Here is a 17,464-nt window from a genome sequence, read left to right as displayed (position 1 = left end):
GGGAGAAAGATGTGGCAGTCTGCTTCCGTAAGATTACAGCCTTGCAAACCCTATGGGGCAGTTCTGCTCTGTCCTGTGTAGGGTCACTATGAGTCGGAATTGACTCAATGGCAATGGGTTTGGTTTTGTTTTTATAATCAGGAAGAAGATTGTGAGAAAGCCTTTTTCAAAATGGACAATGTACTTATAGATGACAGAAGAATACATGTGGATTTTAGCCAGTCTGTTGCGAAGGTTAAATGGAAAGGAAAAGGTAAGTTGGTTTTTCTTCCTTTGTTTCTGTTCTGCGTTGCATGCTTGTGTTATGTGTTTTCTCTCTCTCAATCCTGTCTTCCCAGCCAGTCCATCCACAGAAGAGATGATATTGCCTGCCTAAGTAGTTTCAATGTAGTTTATTTAGAAGATGACTTTTAAGTGAATTTCTTCATGTTTTTGTCTAGAGTAAGATGCCGAATAGGAAATAGATGCCTCAGTTCCACATATGCCATCACATGGTTTATTGTTCATCTCAGTTAATTCTGAGATAATTTTTTATATTATGAATTCACATTAAAAAAAATTGAATGTATGCTATGTGTTATTCACAGTGCTAAAAATAAGTACTCTCCCTTATAGGCTCGTTTAGTGATTCCAACAGCTCAGTGAAATGTTGGTACTCTTTTCAGTTTATAAATGAAGAGAATGAGTTTCAGAGACATGAGGTAGAGCCAGGATCTGAAACCAGGACCTCTCACTTTAATCCGTTGCCTTTTCTATCATACCGTAACTATCTCATCCACAGTGAGATGCCTCATGACAAACACATGGCATTTTTTCAATGATAAAATGATGCTCGTTTGTTACTGTTTTTAGTATTTTAACGTTCACAGTGGTCTGTTTCACATTTGTATGAAACATTAGGTATTGACTGCTTTTTGTTTTCAGAACCTCTGAATTGCCAAGCATATTCATCTCATCTTTAATTCTTGTCCCCCCGCCTTTGTTTTCTCTTTTTTCTTCCTTACAAGACCCTGGCAATAAAGGTGTATATAAGATTTGCAAACAAAATATCTCTTTGTATACCTCCAGTTTTTGAACCCTTCTGGAGGAAGGCTTCCCACAGAAGGCATTTCTTAGTGGTCGGTGACAGACAGGAAAGGCAGATCAGTCAGCAGGTCTGGGATATGGGTGAGAACGGAACCGTCCTCTGGTAGCAGACTAGACCTGAGATCAGAGAAGCTGCGTGGAGGCTTTCCCCTTCCTGGCCCTCCCACTGTAGGCTAGCCAGGCGGTAACAGTGAGCCCTATTTTTCTCAAGGGATTGTCCATTTCATTTTTGGCTTTTGGGAGGAATAAAGGTGCTCCTAAGCCAGAATTTCAAAGCAGAGACAGTTGTCTTTGGTGCTCTGGCCAGCCCTTTCCTCTCATATCTGTTTAGTGAACTTCTTGATGTGCTGTGCTATCCCCTGCCTGCTTAGTGCTCTGTTGAGATTTTGAGGCAGAGTATTTTTTTGACAGACCAGAGGACTTTAAAGCCTCACTACTTCCAGTCTCTCAGGTCTCTAACTCAAGTTCCAGTCCCTCAGTTTTCTATAACTTAATGTTCTTGTTGACTTAATGGCTTTACTTAAACACTGCATTATTTTTTGTGAATGTGTTCAATGTGTAATTTAGAATTTGAAAGTGTGGTGTTGTAATATTCACGTGTATCATTAGGTGGCAGCATATAGCTATCTAGCAAAATGGATATCTGATTTCATTTAAATTAATAAATGAGACTGAATTGCTATGATTATTTTTGTTGTCAGCCTTTTCTGTCCCCTGACATATACGAAGTTTATATATATGCCATTTATAAAATAGCTCTTATATTGTACTTCTTATGAAATAATTATTGTTCTTGATTAATTAAGTGATTTTTCTTACCAAATTCTTTTTTCTTTTCTTAATAATAGGTGGGAAGTACACCAAGAGTGATTTCAAGGAGTATGAAAAGGAACAGAATAAACCATCTAATTTGGTTCTGAAAGATAAAGTAAAGCCTAAACAGGAGTATCCTTAACAAAAACCAGTTAGTCAACGTGTATTAACCGTCCACTATTTTTTTATTGTATAGAGTAATGTGTGATACATTGAAAAAGACAAGGTTCCTGACTCCAGATAGTTTGTGAAGAAATAATATATTGTTACCACTTTTCATCATCTTACATATACTTTGATTTTTCATTATATTCTCTATTGTGTGGAAAAAGTTAGAGCTGAAAGAAAAATTTAGCCTAATTCTTTTATCTTCCTACTCTTAGGTTAAAGTAGATGAGCACTTACCTTACTCTCAAAAAATCTTCAGGTAAGATTTATATTTTCTGTATATAATTATAACGTTTCAGCATCCTCAAAGCCAGAAAATATCTTTATTGCCAAGCTAATTGCCTTATGCTAACTCTGCTCGTATGTTTTACTTCCTTGGAGGTGGTGAATATCTAAATAACAAAATCCTGTAGTTTTTTACAAGACTAGGCTGCTGCTTTCTGCATAGTACGTTGTCCGTAGTCTATCAACAAATATTTATTGGGCTCCTGTTGTGTGCAAGGACTGAATTTCATAGGATTAAAATGAAATCCATTGCCTTGCCCATTTAATTCAGGTTCTCACAAGTTTTAGGTTGAGGCAAGTAAGAAGCAATAAAACATACTGTTCATATTATGTCATTTTAAGTTTATTCGTTGATACTCTCATTATAAATCTATCACTCCACACATTGCAAAGGTTATTTCTTTTGTTGATTCTTTCTGGTAAATGGTTTCATTGTTTCCTAGTTTCTGTTGGTGTTTCAGGGATTCTCTTTTCCCTTGCTGTATAAACATTTCTTTTCCATGTATTCATCAAGGAAAGATGAATATCAGGTTGACCTGTTATATATTCATTTTTGAAAATGTGTTGACTGTCTACAATGCATAAAGCATTGTGAGGCGCTAGAGCTGGATAAAGTCTGGAGTATACTGATGTAGTCAACATGAGGGAGAGGCTTTCACGTGCAGACAAGCTAAGGTTTGGTCTGAAAAGATGAACATTAGAGGCGGTAGGATTGAAATCTCAAAATTATAAGGGGTATGGCTGGAATACATTTGAGATTTGTTTATCAAATCTTTGATACTAAATTTAGGCTAACCACTGGAAGCTGCAGCTGGAAGAAGGGGAGTGTGTAGGACAAATGCAAGGAAGTACAGTTGGATTGCATAAAGTAGCAGGAGGCCTCCCCTCAGAGGTGGTTCATGCTGGAAAGAAAAAGTAGTGTTAAAATGTTTTCAGTTCGAGATGATAGGTTACTAAGAGCTAAGAAAGGAAACTAGGCTTGTTGGAGAATAAATCTCTAGCTCAAGACTTTCCAGTAGGACTTTCTGCAGTGATGGAAATGGACTGTGTCTCTACCGTCCATTATAACTACTAACCACATGTGACTAATGAGCACGTGAAATGGACTGAGGAACTGAATTTTAAATTTTACTTAGTTTGCAGTTACACAGCCACATGTGGCTAGTAGCTGTTACATTGAACAGCACAGCTTTAGCCTTTTGAACTTAATGTAGAGAACAAACATGTCTGAGTACAAACCACTGTTAATCACTCTTAGATAAAATATTGAACAAGAAAGGAAATTCATGAGGCTGATATAGTAGATAGCCTTTATGTTCTTGATAATTGGTAAGTTTCTTTTTATGAGGAATTTATAATCTCAAGTAGAATAATAAAGGGATAGAACAAGTGTTTATAAATGTGTCAGATCTATCTATCAGTATACATACAGGTATATATATATAATTTTTTTGTTATGGCAAGGGAAGAGGATTCAGAGGATAATCTAGTATACAGATAAGTTGTCTGAAGTCAGTTAAAAAGGCTTTGTGGAGCTGTACTTTGTGGGTCTGGAGGAATTGCTGTAAATGTAGATTGTCAGTAAGAACATTTAAAAATAGAAGTAGAAGAAGAGGGAAGATTAACATGGCCAGGCTAGACTTCAGAGAAGAAATCGAGGAAAAGAAGTCAGTAAGATTAGAAATTTTTGTTTTATTCCAAGGATGTTTAAGGGATTTGGCATCTTTTTTAAAAAAGTGTTGATTGCAGTGGTGAGAAGATAGTGGATCAGTAAACAAGGAAAAGATGTAGTGTCTGGGTGATACAAGAAGTAATCAACAAATACTTAGCATCTGTTATTTACCCAGTTAGCAGTGACAGATAGTCAGCCCCGGCCCTCGTAGAGCTTACATTATATTCTTGGGGTGGGGGGAGCTAAGAGGAAAAGATATTAAATAATTACGTTAATTAAGTATGTCAAGTATTACAAAGAAATACATGGTGATGTGGTAGGTTATAATAGGGGTGGGGGACCCAGGAAGACCCTCAAGTAACTCCGAAAGAGGTCACATTAAAGCCCAGACCTGAGTACAGAGGAGGGAAGGCTGAGGTGGGATGCCTTTTTTTAAAACTATGAACCATTGTATAAGAAGTACAGTTTATATCATGACCCAGTACAATTATTAACACACACACACAAAAGCGCACACAGGAACAAAAATTTCATAAAATAAAAAAAATCTTTAGGTGCCATGCGTTTTATTTTCTATTTAATATTATTTTTAAAAATGTTGGTTGTGATCCACAAAACAGATTACAAACTTCAGTTGGAGAACACCGTTAGGAAGCATTTTGGACAGAGGGAGCGGCGTATGCAGAGCACAAAGTAAGATCAAAGTATAGGCAGGGCTGCTAGATTCTTGTCTGAATAAGGAGAAGGATACCCTGGAAACAGCATGATATGGAATAAAGAAGAAAAGAATTTGGAGATAATGGAGGAATAAGAGGATGGCGTGGGCTGACTAGCCATCTTTAATCATCTTGCGAGAAGCTAGAGGGGACAGTGTTTTCCTCTTTGATTTTACATAGAAGTGAGACACCCCTGAGGAAAGCCTAGGGCGGTGGCATTGCGAAAACAGTCATGAAGGAAGTGTGTCAGCGCTTGAACTTTGGGCCCACCAGGAACTAGAATAGCTCTGTGTACTGGGCTTCTGCATAAGCCTTTCTAAAACCCTTGGTCTAGCCCCTGTCAGCCTCCCACGAAGTCCGTTTTAGTAATTGAGATCATTTTCAGCAAGGGTCATAATTTTTTTTTTTTCAATCTAAGGCATTGTGGTGTATAAAAGAAAATGCTTGTTTTTGAATTAAAACATGTTAATAAAATTTTTACAACACATTTAAATGAAATAATGAAAAAAACAAAAAAAGATTTACCACCTAGACAGATAATACTTTTTTATTTCTCTTGTTCCTTTTATAAGTTTTTATAACATTGTAATCATTACATTATATATGCAGTTTTGCTTCAAGCTGTTTTCACTTAAAATTTTTCATATACTTTTTCAGGTTTTTTCATAACATCATTGGTCATTGTTAATAGCTTTCTTTATAATAATATGTTATAGTTGAAGTACTATAATGTATTTAAGTGTATCTTTATTATGAGGCATTTTGTTATTTCCAGTTTCTGTTATTAAAAGTAATCCTATTATGTATACCTTTGTTTTTTTACCCTTACTCTAATTTTTTATATATTCTTTGTAGAGAATTTTGTAGAATCTTATTGATAACTGTTGATATGTGTTGCTAAATTTTCTCCTAAAGGACTGAACTAATCTCCACTTCTTAAAAAAAGAATCCTGTGGTTGTACTTGTTTTCTTACCTAGTGTCTCTTGCATTGGGGGCATTACTTTTTTTTATTCTCAAGACAGTGCCTCATTTTCTAGGTTCAAATTTTTTTCATTACTGAGAAGTGTTTTCTTTGTTCTTACGGTACTTGCATTTTCCCTTGTGGGTATAGTGTTGTTGTTTTTTTTTTTTCCCCATATTTTTTGCCCATTTAGCAGTTGGTTTAACTGTTTATAGAGCAGGGTTCTCTCCATTTCTCCTGAGTATGTAATGAGAGAAAATATGAGTTTTCTTTTAGAAATAAACTTAAATTTGGGGGGTTAAAAACATACCTTTAGCTTAATGGCCTCCTTTGTTTACCAGATTCTTGTGTTTTGATGTTTTATCAGCGTCACTTCTCACATTTGTCCTTAACTAACTGCTGCAGTGCAAAATATGAGCTTGTATTAGATGAAGAGGCAGAAGACTCAAAATCAAGTCACTCGCACACGAGTAAAAAACACAAAAAGAAAACCCGTCACTGCTCTGAAGAAAAAGAAGATGAGGACTATATGCTGATCAAAAATCCTAATCAGGTACTTCTAATTTCTACCCTTAAAAAAAAAAACGGTTGCTGTTGAGTCGATTCTAACTCAGAGCAACCCTATAGGACAGAGTTGAACTGCCCCGTGGCATTTTCAAGGAGTGGCTGGTGGGTTCGAACTACTGACCTTTTGGTTAGCAGCCGAGCTCTTAACCACTGCACCACCAGGGCTCCTTTTCATTCTTAGCTGTGAAGAACTGTTTTATCCCTTGGTATTTTAGATGGTAAATGTAGTAGTCCTAAACATGGGTATGGGTATATTCCTAACTCTAAAACATAAAATAGTTTCAAGGGGTAATGAACTTTAACCTTCAAGAATGTATATCAGAAATTATAAAAGATTGTTTTTAAGTAACTTCATGGATCATACGGTTCCCCATTGTGAGGCCAGGGTGATTTCTATATTTGTGGGCATTCATTTATTTCCATCAAAAGCAAGTGTGATTGTGCTCAAGAAGTTCTTACTTATTTAATTTATGTACAGTACTTATAGCTCTTGAGGTTTTAGGGCCTGTAAAACAGTTATGCTCTTCTGTATTGTATCTATGAAATAAAAACAACACCAATAATTAACTTCATCATTCCCAAAACTTTCCTGAATAACAGACTTTCTTGTTTGTAACTTTTTTATTGTGCTTTAAGTGAAAGTTTACAAATCAAGTCAGCAAGTCAGTCTTTCATACAAAAATTTGTATACACCTTGCTATGTACTCCTAATTGCCCTCCTCCTAATGAGACAGCACACTCCTCCTTTCCACCCTGTATTCCCCGTGTCCATTCAGCCAGCTCCTGTCCCAGTCTGCCTTCTCATCTCCCCTCTAGACAGGAGCTGCCCACATAGTCTCTTGTGTCTACTTGAGCCAAGAAGCTCACACCTCACCAGTATCATTTTCTGTCTTATAGTCCAGTCCAATCCCTGTCTGAAGAGTTGGTTTCGGGAATGGCTCCAGTCTTGGGCTAACAGAAGGTCTGGGGACCATGACCTCCAGGGTCCTTCCAGTCTCAGTCAGACCATTGAGTCCGGTCTTTTTACGAGAATTTGAGGACTGCATCCCACTGTTCTCCTAACTCATCAGGGATTCTCTGCTGTGCCCGTTAGGGCAGCCATCCGTTGTAGCCGGGCACCATCTAGTTCTTCTAGTGTCAGGCTGTAGTCTCTGATTTATGTGGCTCTTTCTGTTTCTTGGGCTCATAATTACCTTGTGTCTTTGGTGTTCTTCATTCTCCCCTGCTCCAGGTGGGCTGAGACCAATCGATGCATCTTAGATGGCAACTTGCTGGCATTTAAGACCCCAGATGCCACCCACCAAAGTGGGGTGCAGAATGTTTTCTTAATGCATTTTATAACAGACTTTCTTAAAGCAACAATAATAAAAATCCCCAAAGAAAATTGATTATAAAGGGAAGAAATCATTTCTCACCTGCAAGCCAGCCCACTTGCTTTTTGCTTTACCTCATAGAAAATATTTGAGCTGGGCCCTGAAGGCGGAGGAGGGAACGCAAGACGGTGAGAATGTCAAGCAAAAACACAGAGATGGAGAAATGTACTATGGTAGACAAAGTAAAGGTTTTCCTATCAGAAGAAGCAGATTTAATTTTTCTACACTATCATTTCGTTAATGTGACCTGACAAATTACTTAACTTTCTGAGCCATAGTTTCCTCTTCTGTGAAACTGAGACAATACTTACCTCACAGGCATGTTGTTAAGATTAAGTGGGAAGATGTACGTGGATTTTATACCCTGGCTATTATTGTTATTACTTTTATGGACCAAAGTGCTACCTGATTATAAGTGAAAAATATCTCTTTTTAAAAAATTACTATTGGTACAAAGCAGCATATGTATACTGTAGAATAGAAGATAAAAATTAGCAAAAATAAAAAAGTCCTGAGATTATTGTGTATTCTTTCAGATCTTTATGTATAATCTTTCTACACACACACACATAATTTTTTTATTTTTACAAAAATGAGAATATAGTCTTAGAATAGCAATATCAACACTGGTACCAACAATATGATTACTGAAGATCATTTATGATTCTTTAAGTTCTTTTTGTACTTGAGGTATATCCCACTAGGATAAAGAATCAAATTACTAGGTTTTAAAGTCATTTGAATCGACTCGACAGCAGTGGGTTTTTGAAAGTCATTTGGGATAGTTTTTATGCTTCCAAGTGGGTTCATATTTAATTGGTATAATTTTCCTTTTCATGTTTAAGGATTACATTAAACACTTTTTTTTTTGTAGTTTTGTAAACTGTTTATATGGTTCTAAACTAAAATCTAGAAAATGGTACATACAGAGAACCTAGCTTCTGTTCCTGTTTCCTCACCCTTTTCCCCCCCACAGGTAACCATTTTATGTGTTTCATGGTTTATTGTTCATTTTTAAAGCTTTTAAGCAAATAGTATTTTATATACTTAAGCTGCTGTTTTTTTGATAAGATAGATTCCTACCCCTTGTCATTCAGCAGATGACTGCTCTCTTCCCTTCGTGACCCTTTAGCTATTTGAAGGTTGCCGTCGTTCACGCTCCACTCTGCAGTTTTTAAGCTACATGTTCTCAATTCCTTCAGGTGTTTTCGTGTGAATCAGTGGTAGTGATGATAGTAACAGCTAACATCTCTTGAGTTCTTAGAAATAAAGAAAATGAGCAACTAAAGAGGTTGTGACTTGCCCATAGTTTTACACAGCAAATAAGTTGTTGTAGAAGTGTAATTTAAACTCAGGCTTGTCTCCTAGCTACTATACTTCTGCCCTTCTCACCTCCAATATGCTCCTGTCAGTTTGCTTTCCTAAATCCTTTTGTTATTCTAACATTCTAATGCATCGTGTCCCAGAATATCGTATTCCAGTACGATATAACTCATGGGAACATCTCCTCCCTCTTAGATTCTCTCATTCTATTCATTTAGTCTGAATCACCCCGATCTTTTTTATGGTGACTATATCACATTTCACATTTCTATGAGTATGTAGCATGGTTTCCACTAATAACCCTTAATTCCTTTTTATCCCCCTTGTGCTGCTTTTCGTGATTGCTCCTTATCCTGTACTTGTACATGGAATGGAATCTTCAGTGAATTTAGGCGTAAGATAAACATTGGTGTTTTTGAGATAATCAGAGGTCTAAACAAATTCAAAGGAGCCCTGGTGGTACAGTGCTGGGCCGCTGACCCAGACCCAGAGGTTGGCAGATCAAACCCACCAGCTGCTCCTTGGGAGAGAGGTGTAGCAGTCTGCTTCCGTGAAGATTACAGCCTTGGAAATCCTATGAGGCGGTTCTACTCTGTCCTCTAGGGTTACTATGAGTTGGAATCTACTGACAGCAATGGGTTTGGTTTTTTTTTGGAAACAAATTCAAGAGGGGTTGCATTTTAAGTCTGTGATCGACTCCCCCCCGCCGCCCCCCGCCTGCTCTTGTGACTCTTTGACCCTGCTGTATATATCACTTGAAAACCTTAATGTGGTCAGTACCTTTCTCCTCTGCATGGAGTGAAGAGCAGTGGTTTGGGGAGGAATGCTATTAGTATTTTAGAAGAATTTTAGGGCCACTGACAACTATAAAATTGTTAAACTCTGAATAATAATGATCTCCTAGCTTTATCTTCTCCCCTCTAGTATATTAAGTATGTGCTTTTTATTTTGTACTTTGATTTAATAATATAGCTATACTAATTTTCTCTTATTTTTTTCCTTCTAATAAAACTGCATCAGGATTTAAGATTTTAGATGGCCCCAATTTTTTGTATTATTCTGATTATGTTCCTTTTGATTCAGTCTCAAAAATGTAATCATTAAGGGAAATTTTCAGTAGAGGTTGTAACTCAAATTTTCCTATTTGTTGGTATGTCTGGTTTCCTAAGAATGTTTAACTCATTTCTTTAAACTCTGATTTTTTTTTGGTGAATGACGGCCTTACTGTTCAATTTGAAAACTTCTCCGTTTAATTTTTCCACCTCATTTCTTAATTCCAAAGATGGTTATTGTGTTGTTGAGGTTTGGGTTTTACCGGGTGAGGGGGGGCAGTTACAGGAAGTGAGTATTCAGTTGGAGGTGGCCTGGCTTAGAGGGATGATAAAGGCCATTCAGGCTAGTTGTGTTTCCTCTGCTGTGGTCTTCATAGGTGTTTAGTATTCTTGTAACTGGGGATTCTGTTTTTGCTGTTATTTTAATGATTTAGTGTCATTTTAGTGATTTACAAAACAAAAACAAACCCGTTGCCGTTGAGTCAGTCCGACTCATAGTGATCCTATAGGACGGAGTAGAACTGCCCCATAGGGTTTTCAGGGAGCACCTGGTGGATTTCAGCCACTGACCTTTTGGTTACTTGATCTCTTAACCACCGTGCTACCAGGGCCCCATTTTGATTTAACTAAATCTTTGATTTAGTCTCAGAGACTTGAGCAAGGGTAGTTTCAGTTAGATTAGATTTTTTTGGCTGCTTTACATCAAGTCATTTGTTAGGTTAAATTGATTGCTTTAAATTGGCCATTTTGTGTTTTTACTTTTCCTTTTTTGGGGCATATCCTAATCATCTTTTCGTAAGTCTTAAATATGTAGAGTCATAGAATTCCTGAAAATCCACACAGGAAAGGACTTAGAATTCATCTAGTTCAGTTCTCTCACTTCAGATGTGAAGATATTGACACCAGAAGCCCTTGGGCTTTAACCCATTGATTTTCATTCAGGCAGGTGTTTTGTTTTGTCATATTTCTGTCCACCCTACTTTTTAATTTTATATGTCAGGTTACTGATCAGTTAAATGTCTCTAACCTATGTAGATCTCTTGAGGCTCCATTTCCTTATTTCTTGAGTGAGGATAACTTTGTACTCTAACCATCTTGTACTTACCATCTCGCTACCACATACTTACTTAGAGCATCATTCTAACATGGCTTCATCCAGCCACCTACCCTTTTCACCTGCATACATACAGCACTAATTCCTGCCTTTCACTTTTCACTTACACCAATTATACTAGCTTTTGCACAGCCAATCCAACCCCTCTTATCCTTCGAAGGTCATCTTGAGTTCTAATTTCTTTCCTCATAATTCTAGCCTGGAGAATGTTTCCTGTCTGACACTTCCAAATGTCAAAGACCATTAACCCAATCTCCCTAACTTCAAACCTTGTATTGTTTTCACAGTAAGCTGCTCTCCCTCCTCTTCTCTACCCTGTCAAGCAGGAGTGGTTTTGAGATTTCAGTTCATTCCGGATTTTTAGCTTTCTCAACTTTTTCAAAGCATTAGGTACTGTATAACCTTTATTTCTTTTATTTTAAATACTCAAACCATTTCAATATCTATTTGTATAATAGTAACGTGTTGAGTGAGAGTCCTGCATTTAAAAAATTTATTGTCTCAACTGGTAAAGAAATAAGTACTGTTTGTATAGACAGGAGCCGTGGTGGCACAGTGGTTAAGCGCTCAACTGCTAACCAAAAGATCAGCCATTCGAAACTAGCAACCGCTGTGCGGGAGAAAGATGTGGCAGTCTGCTTCAGTAAAGATTACAGCCTTAGAACCTCTATGGGACAGTCCTGCTCTGTCCTATAGGGTCACTAGGAGTTGAAATTGACTCAAAAGCAATGGGCCTATACAGACAGAATAGTAAATATTTATATTTTGTATATGTTACAAGAAGCACAAAAACTCTTTTATCTAAGAATGTCATATTTTGCTAGGGAACAGTTGATAAAGGGCTAAACCAAAATACCTGCTCATTTTTCAACCTTTAGGACTTTTATAGAACACCAAAAACTATTGGGGCCATGTAGAACATCGTGAATCAGTTTGTAATGTTGTTTTCCACAATGTGATTATGATTGTAATGAACGTTTTTGATTTTTTTCACATACTGCAAACCATATGCCAGGTGTAATGTATAGTACCTAGATGGTATATGGAAGAATTAATCATTTGTTTAAAAACTAGTCCTTAGCAATGTGTCTCCATCACTCTGAATTTTAAACTTTGACATTTCCATCTACTATAATAGTATCTGTGGTGATAGAGCTGGAACCCCTGGGAGTTCAATTCTTAGAGCTTTAGAGGACATGCTTAATCTCTTACGAAAGTTGAATTTTACGAGCTATCTCATGAAAGAGCATTGGTTGTGGTCTCTAGATTTTTGCCAGTTGCTGAGATACTGGTTTTAATTAGAGATAGGACACAAGCAGAAACAGACTAGGGCTCTTCTATATTGGAAAATTACCGCTACTGTTTAATTATTGGTGCCCTGGTGGCACAGTGGTTAAGAGTTTGGCTGCTAACCAAAGGTTGGCAATTCAAATCCACCAGCCACTCCTTGGAAACCCTGTGGGCCGGTTCTACTCTGCCCTGTAGCGTCACTATGAGTTGGAATCAACTTGACAGCAGTGGGTAATTTTACAACGTTCTTTTCTGTGTGGGTTATGAAAATTCTTATGTTGTATTATTAGCTTAGTGATACTGTATTTCTTCAACATTATATTTTTAATTATGCTGTGTACCTTTTGAGCCCTGGTCACTCAGTGCTTAAGAGCTCAGCTGCTAACCAAAAGGCCAGTAGTTCAGATCCACCAGCCGCTCCTTGGAAACTCTATGGGGCAGTTCTACTCTGTCCTGTAGGGTTGCTATGAGTTGGAATCGACTCGACGGTACATAACAACAACAACAACGTTTAATTACTAAAAATAGAATTAAATGTACCTTTGTGTTTGGGCAATGAATTATTCCAGTGTTTCTTAATTTATTTTTAATAAATATGTAAATAATGATTTAAACAAAAACTTATATAAGCCTAGCCTAAATACAGAAAATTTCTTTGAAGGTGTAGAGAGGATCTGTTGTAAAAGAAAACGTTTAAAAAATTAATCACTCAGGCCAAAGTTTGCAGTATCTATTTTCTTTTTAGACTAATTGACTTATCTCTTTTTTTTTTTCTGTTCTAAGTGCTCTTTTTTTTTTATTGTGCTTTAAGTGAACATTTGCAATTCAAGCCAGTTTCTCATACAAAAACTTACACACATTGTTATGTGACCCTAGTTGCTCTCCCTACAATGTGACAGTGCACTCCTTTCCACCCTGTATTTCCCACGTCCATTCAACCAGCTCCTGTCCCCCTCTGCCTTCTCATCTCTCTTCCAGACAGGAGCTGTACACATAGTCTCATGTGTCTACTTGAGCCAAGAAGCACACTCCTCACCAGATTCATTTTATTTCTTATAGTTCAGCCTAATCTTTGTCTGAAGGGTTGACTTCGGAAATGGTTTTAGTTTTGGGCTAACGGAGAGTCTGGGGACCATGACCTCTGGGATTCCTCAAGTGTCAGTCAGACCATTAAATCTAGTCTTTTTACTAGAATTTGAGATCTGCATCCCACTTTTCTCCTGTTCCATCAGGGATTCTCTGTTGTGTTCCCTGTCAGGGCTTGACTTATCTCTTAAGACCTGTTTCCTATTATGTTATTTATCTAATGTCTTCTTTATAGGACTCTTACAGGAATTTTAGTCATTTCATTGCCTCCCTTTGTAAAAGGGGAAGGGGGAGGAAGAGTAAACAGATGTCAGGTGGTTGTACCTGATTGAGCGAGAGGGGCGTGCACTGCCATGTCTTCTTATTTTTTTCCTAATTGGGGGGTTCTCTTTCTGTCTGGTGTCTGGATTTTCCTAACTGGACTTTGAGGCCTCTAAGCTGGCATCAACCCCAGCCCATGCTCGCTCTTTTGGGGGCAGTCACAGAGGAGGGAGAAGTGACCACACATAACCAGAATTCTTAGTATTGCAGTTTTGCTCTAAGGACTTTTCTAATATTAATTGGGCTGTTTCAGTTGTTTTTGGATGTGATCCTTGGTTTCAGCTGAAATAGTAGGTGAGATTAATAAGAAAAAGGGTTAAAGCTTTTTCTGAATTATTTTTCCTTTTTAATTTGTAAGGTTCTTGGGATTAGTGAGTATTCAAATTTGAGCTGTTCCGACTTCTTGTTAATGATGGACATCTCATCTAAGTTTTGTTAATTGACAGTGCCAGAAAATTTATTATTTTTTACTGGATCACTTGTAACTCTGTCTCTGTTCCTTTGACAGGATATCTATAGGGAAATGGGGTTTGGTCACTATGAGGAAGAAGAAAGCTGTTGGGAGAAACAGAAGAGTGAAAAGAGAGATCGACCTCAAAACCGAAGTCGTAGCCGATCTCGAGATAGGGATGGCCATTATAGTAACAGTCACAAATCCAAATACCAAACAGATCCCTATGAAAGAGAAAGGAGTAAAAAGAGAGACCGAAGCAGGAGTCCAAAGAAATCCAAAGATAAAGAAAAATCTAAGTACAGATGAAAGATGAAGAATCAGAAATGAGTGGTTAACATATTTACTCTTCTCTAACTTAGAGTACGAAGGAAGCAGATGTTCAGATTTTGTGTCAAAGCAGCTAAAGACTCTGTTTGTTGTTATTATTATTTTTTTCATATTAGGATTATGGCCCTTTTGGATGAATATTGATTGTATAGGGCACTGAAAGACAAAAAAGAATTTAACATTTTCTTTGTATACTTTTTTATACTAATTTTATTGTTATTAAAGTCACGTTTTCCACTCATCTTTTTTTTAATGAAGTATTCACACCTACAAGAAATACATAAACATGTATATATAAGGTATAAAGAATAATAAATACCTGTATACCCCTCAGCCAGTTTAAGAAATAGGATATTACCTGTGTTTCAGAAGTCTCCTATATGCCCTCCCCCCTCAAGTAATAATTCTGAATTTTGTGTTTGTCATTCTCTAGCTTGTTTTTATAGTTTTACAACACATGTATGTATCCATAAATGAAACATTGTTAAATTTTGTATGTTTTTGAATTGTATATAAATGTATGTTACTTCCGTAACCTGCTTTATTCAACCTAGTGCTTTTTTGAATCATTTGTTTTTGCTATTGCAGACGGTGCTGCTATGAACATTCTGTATCTAGGAGTGAAATTGTTGCGTTATGTATGTCTTCATCTTAGAAGATGATGCCAAATTATATTCTAAAGTGGCCGTACCAGTTTATACTCCTACTAGCATTATGTCAGTTACTTTAGTTTCACATCGTCTCCAACACTTGTTAATGTTAGACATTAAAGTTTTCCCAATGTAGTGGATGTTAAATGATATCTTACTGTGTTTTCCAACAAGAGGATGCTGTTATTCTTTGTTCTACTGTATGTAATGTGTTTTCTTTGGCTGCTTTTCAGGTTTTCTCTTTGTCACTGATTTTAAGCAATTTGATTATGATATGCTTGGTATAGTTTTTTCATTTTTCTTCTGCTTGAGATTGTTGGATCTGTGGGTTTATGGTTTTTATCAAATTGGGTAATTTGGGGCCATTATGGCTTCAATCATCTTTTTTCCTGTCCCTCCCCTCCTCCAACTTCTCTTCTTCCCAGACTCCAGTTATACGTGTGTTAGGCCACTTGAATTGTTCCACAGTGCACTGATGCTATGTTTTTTGTATTTTTTTTTTTTTAAGTCTCTATCCTGTTTCATGTTGGATAGTTTCCATAGCTGTTTCCCAAGTTTGCCAATCTTTTCTTCTGAGGAGATTAACTCCTGGTAATCTCACCTTTGTGGTTTCAATCTTTAGAAGTTCCATTTGGATCTTTTTTATATGTTCCATGTCTCTTCTTAACATGTTCATGCTTTTGCGTACCTTCATGAACATACCGAGTGCGTCTATAATAGTTATTTTAATGTCTTTATCCATTCTATCATCTATCATTTCTGGTCTGTTTCTCTTGAAGGATTTTTCTCCTCATTAAGAAGATTATTTTCCTTCTTTGCATGCCTCGTAATTTTTGGTTGGACATTGTTATTGTTAATTGCTGTTGAGTCAGTTCCAACTATGGTGATCTCATGTGTCAGAGTAGAACTGTGCTTCATAAGATTTTCAAGGTTGCAACCTTTTGGAAGCAAATCACCAGACCTGTCTTCCAAGGTGCCTCTTGGGTGGGTTTGAACTGCCAACCTCTTGGCTAGTAGGCAAGTGCTTAATCATTTGTGCCAACCAGGGACTCCTTTTTGGTTGGATAAACCAAAACCAAGCCAAACCCATTGCTGTTGAGTTGGTTCTGACTCATAGTGACCCTATAGGACGGTGTAGAACTGACCCATAGGGTTCCCAAGGCTGTAATCTTTACCGAAACAGACTGCCATATCTTTTTCCCACAGAGTGGCTAGTGGGTTCAAACCTACTGACCTTTTGGTTAGCAGCCGATTGCTTAAGCACTGTACCACTGGGGCTTCTTTTGGTTGGATGCCAGTGATGAATTTTGCATTTACAATTTTATATTACATTGTTTATGTGCAGGATTTTTTTGTATTCCTTTTAAATATATTTGAGCTTTGCTCTAGAACACAGTTAAGCCTGGAAAATTCATGTAGTCAGCTGGGGCAATTGTAGTACTCTACTTGTCTGTTCCTTCACTCAAACTGCCCTATACTGGCTGTTGTCCAAAGTCTGAAAATCTTTGGTATATATATTTTGTCCAGCTTTTTATTTGTTTAAGATGGGGAAGGTAAATCCTGGCTCTGTTACTCCATTTTGGCCAGAGTGGATGTCTCTTTGTTTGAATTTGCATTTCTTAAATACTAACAAGGTTGAGCATATTTTCATGTATATTATGTGCATTCTTGATTGGTTTCTGTGAAAAGCTTGTTTCATGTCTATTTTTTGTCATTTTGTATTAGTTTGTCTTTTTCTTACTGATTTCTTTAAGGAGTTTCCCCCCATAGGTTGTGGATACTGATCTGTTTTTACTATGAGATAATACAAGCATCTCATTTTGTGGTTTTTTTTTTTTCTCACTTTTCTATTGTAGGCTTTGGAAGAGTACAGTTTTAAATTTCCTTTCATCTTTTTAATATGAAAATTTTCATACATGCATAGAAATACTGAAAAAATAGTGTGATGAACACCTGTATACATCTGTCTAGATTTAGCAGTTCATTAACATTTTGTTTTACTTCTCTAGGTTTTAGGTGAACTCTTAAAACTAAGCTCCAGTGATCTGTTCCACTGACTTTTGCCAAAACTGCAAAAAATTGAGCAGGCTGCAGGTAGCAAGATATATAAATATATGTATGTAATTCAAAAGAAAAAAATTGTTATTTTAGGACTGAAATTTATCGTTAATTATAACTTTGCCATAAAGTTTCAGGTTAATCTCT

At 36.9% G+C, this 17,464-nt stretch overlaps 1 protein-coding gene across 1 annotated transcript in view; it reads left to right on the top strand.

Annotated features, from left to right (window-relative positions):
- The window catches only part of PPIL4 (peptidylprolyl isomerase like 4), a 45,185-nt gene extending 28,047 nt beyond the window's left edge, over positions 1–17,138 (top strand). Inside the window, exons 10-13 of the mRNA XM_049905525.1 lie at positions 142–253; positions 1,935–2,031; positions 6,108–6,255; positions 14,337–17,138. Of these exons, the coding sequence (XP_049761482.1) occupies positions 142–253; positions 1,935–2,031; positions 6,108–6,255; positions 14,337–14,588 (609 nt within the window). The 3' untranslated portion in view covers positions 14,589–17,138. The remainder of the gene's footprint in view (positions 1–141; positions 254–1,934; positions 2,032–6,107; positions 6,256–14,336) is intronic.
- Positions 17,139–17,464: the final 326 nt, after the last annotated feature.

This window comes from Elephas maximus, chromosome 1, assembly GCF_024166365.1.
Source record: "Elephas maximus indicus isolate mEleMax1 chromosome 1, mEleMax1 primary haplotype, whole genome shotgun sequence".
NCBI lineage: Eukaryota > Metazoa > Chordata > Mammalia > Proboscidea > Elephantidae > Elephas > Elephas maximus.
Note: the sequence above shows the minus strand (reverse complement) of the source record. Positions and strands in the feature narration are given on the sequence as shown.